This window comes from Bidens hawaiensis, unplaced genomic scaffold (assembly GCF_021521415.1).
Source record: "Bidens hawaiensis isolate Kalapana, Puna unplaced genomic scaffold, B.hawaiensis_p1.1 tig00049937_1, whole genome shotgun sequence".
In the NCBI taxonomy this organism is placed as follows: Eukaryota; Viridiplantae; Streptophyta; class Magnoliopsida; order Asterales; family Asteraceae; genus Bidens; species Bidens hawaiensis.
Window position 1 is genome coordinate 43,186 of NW_027498950.1, and position 9,104 is coordinate 52,289.

Below are 9,104 nucleotides of genomic sequence, written 5' to 3' on the forward strand. Positions count from 1 at the left end.
AACGTTCGCGTGTAATTCCCTTCTCATTCTCACTACCTTAATCATCCTCGTTCATCCTTGATGTGAGTACCACATTCCCCATTTTTACTCGTTTTATCACTTTTGGGGACATATGCGTAACTTAGTATATTTTCACACTTTATCTATACACAAAACTGCAACTGTTGTCTTATGTGTTAACTAATCTCAAGTCATACTTGCTATATGTTTATGTGCTCAATGTGAACCGCATTCCGAGAGGTCCAGCATTATCTCATAAAATAGTATGATCATACGCTAGTTGATTTAGCCTTGTGCTTTTCGACATCTCATTTTATTTGCTCATTGGTTGATTTGTTAATCTCATATGACTCGTTGCAGATATATATATATATATATATATATATATATATATATATATATATATATATATATATATATATATATATATATATATAACTGAACTGGTGTGTTGTTCACTCAACCTCGTGTTGACAAACTATATTATTTTCAACGTATATGCAGGTCACTGTTTGATGTGAAGTGCGGTCTTAGAAGAATTGTTTTAAGGACTTATGCTAGAAGAGTTTATTTTTGAGACCCTGAATTTTTATTTGGATTATTTGATGTTTTATTTACTTTGGATTTCTTTTTGTAATAAATAATGGTGTTATTTGAATTAAATAAATAGATATTTGAATTTTAATATTTGCATAGTAGCAACCTTGCGAGCTGTGACAATCAGTCCACGTCCCGGCATTTTTGTCGTAGGTTGGGGTGTGATAATATTCAACCTAAAAGTCTTCCGCTAAAATTAACCCTTAAACTCTGATATATTTACAAAACAGGTACGTACTAGTGGTCACACTTCTAGGCCCTAAGTCGGGGTGTGACAATTAAATGAGCGGTAAGAGCCATGTAACTTTTTTTATATGGATGTCCAAGTATCAATTGTAGCACAAATCCTACTAATGTTTCTTCGAATTAAATCATGAATTTTATTTTTCTACTCCGCATACAATTTGAAACACTCTCGTGTGATTGTGGTTCAACTTGGAACACGAAATAGCAGTTGATTACTCTAGAATAATGTCTAAATCCTTCACCCTCGACAAAACTAAAAGGAAGTTCATCTACAATAATTATGTGTGCTAAAGATCTTGTACTTTTCTTTTAATCAAACTTCCATGCCACCATTTTGGTTGTATCACCATGTTCAAAAGTAATATTAGTTTGACTAGCACTACTTTTTGTGAAATTGTACTTGACTGGTCGCATGCTGGCAGAGCGTGAAAACGAAGCAAGGTTTTTGTGAATTAGCTAATCCATATACTTTGGGCTTGTATTGCTATATAGTTGATCAAATGAAATGGTAATGGGCTTGTATAGTTGTATATTGGGCTTGGACTTTATGCTTTAATTCTTAGTAACACTAGTAATCGGGTTAACCCGAAACCCGAATATTTTTCAAAAATGAACCCGAAACCTGAACCTATTAACTATATGACCCTTAAATAACCCGATTAATACTTTTTAACCATGTTTAACCCGACCCTAATTAGCTTATTCAGGTTCGGGTCGGGTCAGGTTAACCGGGTTCGGGTATTTTGAACACCCCTAGCTTGAGATAAAGGCAATCGAAGGTCAACACCGGGTTACTTTACTCTAGTTGGTGGAACCTTGTAACATGGAGAAGTAAAAAACAAAATGTAGTAGCTCTCTCAAGTGCGAAAGCAGAATTCAGAGGAATATAAAGGGATTGGAAGAAGTATTATGGATGTGAAACCTCCTAACTGAAATTGGCTTTCTTCTAAAAGAATCTAGGAGGAGGATTATGTGTGATAACAAAGCAGCTATTCAAATTTCAGAAAATCTTGTACAACATGATTGAACTAAACATGTAGAAGTTGACAAAAATTTCAATAAAGAAAAAATGGAAGGAAGGATCATTGGATTGCCATTTGTTCGATCAAAAGACCAGCTTGCCGACAATCTGACGAAGGCCATTAATGAGAAAAATTTCAACGATTGTTTGGTCAAATTGAATTTTGGAGATCCTATTATCCAACTTGAGGGAGAGTGTTAAAAAGCATAGAAACAATCTTTAATTGAGAAATTAGTGGGGTCAGTTACATCATATCCCATTGCCTAAGGATCAAGACATGGGTTCCCCTCCTAATTGACAACCCATAACAGTTCATTGTTTCCATGTTTTAATTTTTGTATATGTCTATAAATTATGGCTTTATTTCTCATTGTAAAGCAAATAAGCAATAAACATTTCAGTTAAATTCTTTCTTGTACTTCTTAACATAATCGTGCTTAGGGTTATGTAGGAGAGTTCTAGTAAAAGTTTTTGAGTTACATTTCTTTGACAATAATACTGGGAAATTATCTAGTATATTATTGTTGATTTTTTGTTGCCTCGGTGGAGAATTCACATGATATCATCATCTTGATATTACTTCCACTTGAGCAAGGTTGACTGTGGAGTTTTCGTCTTTTCCACAACATTAAGCTCAAAACACATTGGTGATATTTAACCCACGACATTCATTATGAACCATGAATCTCACATGGACACGGTTGATGTGGGATTTTCCTATGATGTTACACGGGACTTGCTTGTATCATGGGTTAAAAGTTTTTAACAATTCTTCAACAAAACAAGCAAGGTGTTACAAATAACTCATCAACGTGATCTTGTGCTATACACATTTACACAAGATGATAAAATTAGGCAACTAACAAATGTAATCGTAACAACTGTGAAGATCAATCATACATCTCCTGCCAGGACAGATTTTGGCTCTGAATCAAGTTTAATGAAGTTTTTTAACTATTCCACCGGCCTCACAGACTTCCCGAATGAAAATTCACCCTCATGTCTTGTTTCAAGTTCTTGTTCAGTTGATACATCTAACTTAATTTCATTATCACTGTCATAATCAACGCGCTTGCTAATCAAGTGTCTAGTAGATGATTCAGGAGAGGGTGGCTCAGCTTCAAAATCTGATGCATCAGTGTCGTCATAGGGGACAGAATATGTGGAGTGCCCAGTTGTTTTGAAACGGTGGAGGGTTGCTGCATTTGTAGTTGTCGGGTAGACAGTCGATGCCTTCGGATGAACGGGGCTAGCAGTAAGACTACTCGCTACTGACTTTCCACCATTGCCCCCGTGCTTCTTCTTCACCGCCATTCGCCAATTTTTGAGAGCCCGGGCAGTTTGTTCGTCAAATATGGATTTCTTCATGTTCGACCCCATCTACACGTGCAACACATGCATGCATCAAGTGTTTAGCATGTTTACATCGTGTTGACACAACCCTAATTAGCACGGTAATAAAAGAAAAACAAGTTTTGGGTTTGCTGACTGAACTCGTTTACTAAACAAGTCAACCCGGACATGACCCTCTTAATAAAGGGGTAAACCCAGACCACGAACTGTTTAATAAGGTAGTTGACCTCTTAATCCGTTTAAGTGATTTTAAAAAAGTCGATACCTCAATTTTAGAGATAAAAAACGTTAAAATCCAAGTTTACTATTTTGATTTTAATTTTAATTTTTTACTCTAACTGTTAACTTTTAAAATTGAAATTTCGCTTTTGAATATTTTCATTAACTCCTTTACCTCCAACAATTAGTTGACTAAACTCATTTTCCAATCATTTTCATTCACATCTTCCGATCTCATATAGACTCAAGTTTTTTAATCGAGAAAAGAGATATAGAAACAAACACAATTAAGGAGACACCAATTATACTTCAAAATGTGAGCTGAGTGTTTAAACAATTAGTGAAAATATGATTTTCATCAGCTTTGGACACAACTAACTATATTTATATATAAGTTATTTACGTAGGTACTTTTAAGATTTCGGTATCGTATGTTAAAGCTTCACAAATCATGTCCAAAACGAAGCCAAGATGAATGGCACATCGATGCTCAAAGTTGTGCGAAAATGGGTAGGAGCATTCTAACCTGTGACAGAAGTGCATATAGCGGAAGTGTTATGTAGCTGCACAAAAATAAAACTCCAACTCTACATTAAACACAAATCGAGATTAGTCAATTAATAATAGTCCAGCCCTTGCTCGGTAACGTATAATCATTTTTGTTAAGCGATAATTCTTACCCAATAACAAGTTTTAGAACCACAAGATTTGTATCGTCATGGAAGCAAGAATTGATCTTAAATTCATACTGCACAAGAAGCAGTCGTATGTTATCGATAGTTCAAAAGAACTTCTGTATATAAAAATAGCAATTTGTAAACAGTCTCTCAATGAAGTGAAACATTCTCCAAAAAAGAAAAAGAAAAATGAAATTGAAGCAGTTTTGTTACCCAAATCCAAAGAAAGTAAGTTATCTGGAAAGCATTCTGTGAGCACAAATGATGCAGTAAAACAGTTAGTGAAATGAGAATAAGAAATATATGATCAAATTCTGAGGGTTTTTCTAAGTACCTGAAACAAAACAAAATGTATGAGATGAAGCATTAGACTCGGCTTTGAGAACCAAAAGTATTTATCCGAGGCTTGCACAAGAGGAATCCCTTGGACAACCTCATGTCTTTCCGTTATTTCAAGAGCCATTTTTGTCAAGATGGCTTGAAGTTTTGTTCCAACAGCTAAGATAATCTGTATGAGCTTCGTAATCAATATTTAAAGAACGCCAAATACATGAATATATCAACTAATATTAACCAAGTTTCTTTAGTGTTGCACTGTCATAGTTATGTCACCTAAATTGCAACCATATATGAAAATTTCTCTTACTGCTTAGTGATTATCTTTTTCAAGTTTATAATGTTCAAGAATAAATGTCACCAAATAATCAACAAGCTTCATAACTGCTCCGTTTCGCTAATTCAATTTAAGATTATGAAAACTTTCACAGTAATGGAACAATGTTGAAACTTGAGTGGATTCGATATTAAAAAAAAATACGAGTAACTTTATTGGAACAATATTGAAACTTGGATACTATTTTATTATTTTATAAAAATAAATGGAACTTACGACTAACGGCATAATCGATGCCCATAACATCGCCTGCCAGCCTGCATGGGAAGCACCAATGCACACAGAATAAAAAGATCAGTCCTGACTTCTTTGGTCAAACCGGTTGTTTCAACACTAACTATAAATTCAAAATGAATTTATTGTGAAGTGTTTTGATAAATACCAATGAAATTGATCAGGTTATTATTGTATACTACAAAATGGGAAAAAGATTTTACAGGTCAAAAGTAGCAAAATTCAGATGAATTCTATGTTAAGAAGATACCAGGTTTGACATGGAAAGTGGTAGTGACACACCTTTGACATTTAGAAGCAAGAAGATCACAAACGATGCCCATAAAATCGGACTGAAAGTGTTTAGAATTATGGAAAGTTAAGGTGAATACAGACAAAGTAATCTGATGAAAATCGTCAGTGGCGACAATGATTTGTACCTTACTCCAACAACAACTTGGAAATCATCCTCTAGTGACCGTTTGATGTACTTTTGGAAGTTGAATTTAGTTCCTGGAGCTAAATGAACCTGAAAGGACAGAACAATAGTGTTGTTAAATGAGTCGTGTTATGGGTTGGCAGGTCATACCCAACGTGAACCTGAACATTATGTCAAGCGCATGAACCCAAACACAACATGAGTTTTTACTTCTGTCTGACATGAACACGAACCGGTTGACCCGGAAATTTAGTTTTATTTCATTTTTTTCTTCATATTAATGCTCTAAAACTACATTTTACAACAAAAATACAATTATATATACAGTAACTACGCTTAAGCTATAAAACATAATGTTCATATTTCATTTAAGTTTAATCTTTTAAAAATTGTCGTAAAATACCCAGTCCATTTAAATTATGACGTAAACATATTTTTTTCACTAATATAAAAAGGTTAGACAGTTCAACTTGCGAACCCGTTAGGTCAATCCGAACACGGCATAGTTAACTAAACATGTTGGCTTATTCGACATGGAGCCATGAATATCGTGTTTGGTTCATGCTGTGCCCAACGTTCACACCCCTAACCATTATTCATGACTGAAGTCAATAAATAACTAAAATATTAGCGAAAAAAGGTCTCACATTTATGAACCCGTTTCGTAAGGTCATATAATCAGATTTGCTAACCGACCTGAAAAACTGACGGAAGAAGCATCCCTGTACGACATAAAGTACTGAGTTACAAGTAATTATGAACCATAGACATTTGATAAAGTCCTTACAACTTACAATATAAAAGAATATCGGGATTCTAGTCCAAAAGCTGGTGTGTGCTCTCACGAAAGACGTCTCATGAGTAAGCCTGAATCGGGAAGGGTCTGTATTTCCATGCATTGTTTAGACTAGACGGGTTAAGTACGCAGCAGTGGTATATTTGTAATTAAAATGTGAAGTGATTTGTACACAACCAAAGACCAAAGTTACTTTGCACACCATAATATATGCAGGGAAAGTGAAATTACCATTGGAAAATTCATAGTCATGGGATGATGTCTCTGCTTCCCACTGCTTCCAGCCACGGGTCTGCAAAGCAAAAGTGGCAACGGTTACTTATGAATATGTCGACAATCAGAAAACACAAAAAAACATGTCTAGTTGGCTGACATATAAGAAAAATCTTCGTTCTTGAAAAACACTAAAAAAAAATACAATATGAAAACCCAAAACATTGCCATACCATCATCACCTACTATATTTTTTTAATTACCAATCTTCTTTATTGTAATAAAATATTTTAGTATTCTTCGTTGGATAAAAAGTGTTGAAAGTTAAAATTACGGCCACGCCAGCCTCCAAAACGGTCTAAAAACAGGTTATTGATCTTCTCTTTTATCTTAAATAAATGGTAAATCAACATATTTAGCTAAAAAAGGGAATTGGTTTTTTTCAATTATTTTGATTATTCTTATTGTCATAAAATAGTTTGATAGGACAACCTAACCCCACCCATTTAGATACGTATTAAAAACTAAAAAGGACTTGTTTTTATCCCCAACTTGGACCATCTAGCCTCCTTTAATTGCTTTCTTCTTGAACTAACTGATTCTACATTTAATGCTAGTTGAAATACATGACAAACATGAAACTTGACATAACACAAAAATCAACTAAAAGTCATCACTCATTCATAAAGCCTAAAACAAGTCACAAAATGGTAGTAAATTAATGCAGTGTACTTTTAATCTCCCAAGAGCCATTGTAATAGCACTATACGCAACGTGTAAGACCGCTAGAAAGAATATGAGTATGTGCAATTGGTGCAGCCCCTTCACGGTTATAATCGGTACTTTCCCCTACAAACAAAAATAATTAGATTCTTGCTTGTCATATCTAACCGGTTTAATAAACAATAACCAGGTCGTAGAATAAAATAATATAATTAGGTCAACTTGCAATCCCCTTTAAGACTCATTTAATCCATTTACTACAACCCGATTGTTTAATATGGAATCTTTAACTAGTTCACCTCCTTGCAGGTAGACTTGTCTTCACCGGCCAACGATCTACCGCGCTCGTACCATAAAAGCAACCGACGGGCTCCCTTTCCGGCTTTATCTTCTTTCTTTGCACATGGCAACATGGTATTGGCAACGTCAAGAGGGATGCATATTTCAGCAATGTAATATTGAGTAAAAGTCAATATCAGGGAGATAAACCCTAGAATCATCAACTCTACGTACACATAACCCACAAGAACCACAAACAGTTAGAAATCAAAACATTTATTTAAAAATTAGTTGGTGTGGTCAAAAGAAATGTTGTGTTGCTAACCAGCTTTGACCTTCTCCAGAGCTTCAAACAAAGCTTTCTTGTGCTTATCTGTGAAAAACTGGTTATAAGATTCATTACATCAGTAACCGCAAAATAATTAATCTAAAGCTTGAAGTACAAAATTGAGTTCGATCTTAAAGAAATTAGAAAATAATAATAAATAAACTGAATCTTCAAACAAAATATAAAATATTTCATTATATCAGAAATGAGTATTTCTTGAAGATTTTTTTTTTGAAGGAACTTTAATAAAATATAGCAAGTTTTTTTATAACATAAATTGAATGGAAAATAAAACTTAGTAGCCCTTGAAGAATTTATAAAAAGAAAGTCAAATCTTTAACAAAATATAGCAAATTTCATTATATCAGTAACATCAAATAAGCTAAAGATTAAATTTACAAAATTGATATGAGTTGTTGAACATATTTATAAGGGGGGGTAGAAGAAACTGAATCCTTATATATAAAAATATAGCAGTTTCAGAAAATAAATAAATAAATTCCTTTTGTAATTTTTTTTTACTAAAACAATATAGAAAAAGGAATGATTCACCTTTCCAAGTTTATGAAGAACCTTCTCTAAAGCTATGGAGATGATGATGATAACTGCACAAACACCAGCCACAGCCCATGTAGGTGTTTGATCAAGCTTCCTTTCACTTGAATCCCCTCCCGCCATTTTTAACCTCAAAACTTAACGTTTAAGGTTTTCCAAACATGGGTTCTGAAGAACAAGTGTTTGTAATATGTATGATCAGTTTTTGTGAGACCAAACTTTTTTTGAAGAGCTCTCTAGTTGAAAGTTGACTATGATCTGGTCAGAGACAGAAGACAAATACAAGTGAGGAAGGTGACCGGTTGCTGGCTCAATCCTATCTGCTTATGAATTGATGAATTATATATTGCAACTAGTAGTTATTTATGAACATCACCAAGGGTAGTTATCATTTATTTGTCAGCATTAATTTTTGGAATTTTTGTTCAACGATAATAAAGACATTGATTCTGCAACCTAAAGAGTTATGTATAAAAGACTAAAGAAGGATTTTTTTATTATCTAATATATTAATTGAATGATTCGCATATGTTTGACCAAAAGTTTTAGGCGCACGCGTGTTATTTTAGTCCTTTTCTTTAAAAAAGCATCTCTAACATATGTTGTGGATTTTGGAATATGGGTGTACAAATTGGTTTAAAACTTAAAATCGGGTTGGGTTGAAATTGGTTTAGTTTGGTTGATAAAAATCAAACCGGTTTATCATTGGTTTCGGTTTGAATTTTGATCAGTTTTGGTTCGCGTTTTAACCGGTTTTTGACCGGTTTCGATT

At 33.9% G+C, this 9,104-nt stretch overlaps 1 protein-coding gene across 1 annotated transcript; it reads right to left on the reverse strand.

Annotated features, from left to right (window-relative positions):
• Positions 1–2,688: 2,688 nt before the first annotated feature.
• Positions 2,689–8,653, reverse strand: LOC143598317 (MLO-like protein 10). Its single transcript, XM_077076559.1, has 15 exons — positions 8,330–8,653; positions 7,775–7,832; positions 7,470–7,675; positions 7,180–7,296; positions 6,466–6,526; positions 6,233–6,321; positions 6,086–6,160; positions 5,440–5,528; positions 5,303–5,352; positions 5,003–5,043; positions 4,448–4,621; positions 4,327–4,362; positions 4,117–4,184; positions 3,963–4,023; positions 2,689–3,244 (listed from the first exon to the last, which is right to left on the reverse strand). Exons 1-15 carry the CDS (start codon positions 8,453–8,455, stop codon positions 2,819–2,821), a joined length of 1,677 nt encoding a protein of 558 aa, XP_076932674.1. The 5' UTR covers positions 8,456–8,653; the 3' UTR covers positions 2,689–2,818.
• Between the last annotated feature and the right edge of the window lie 451 nt (positions 8,654–9,104).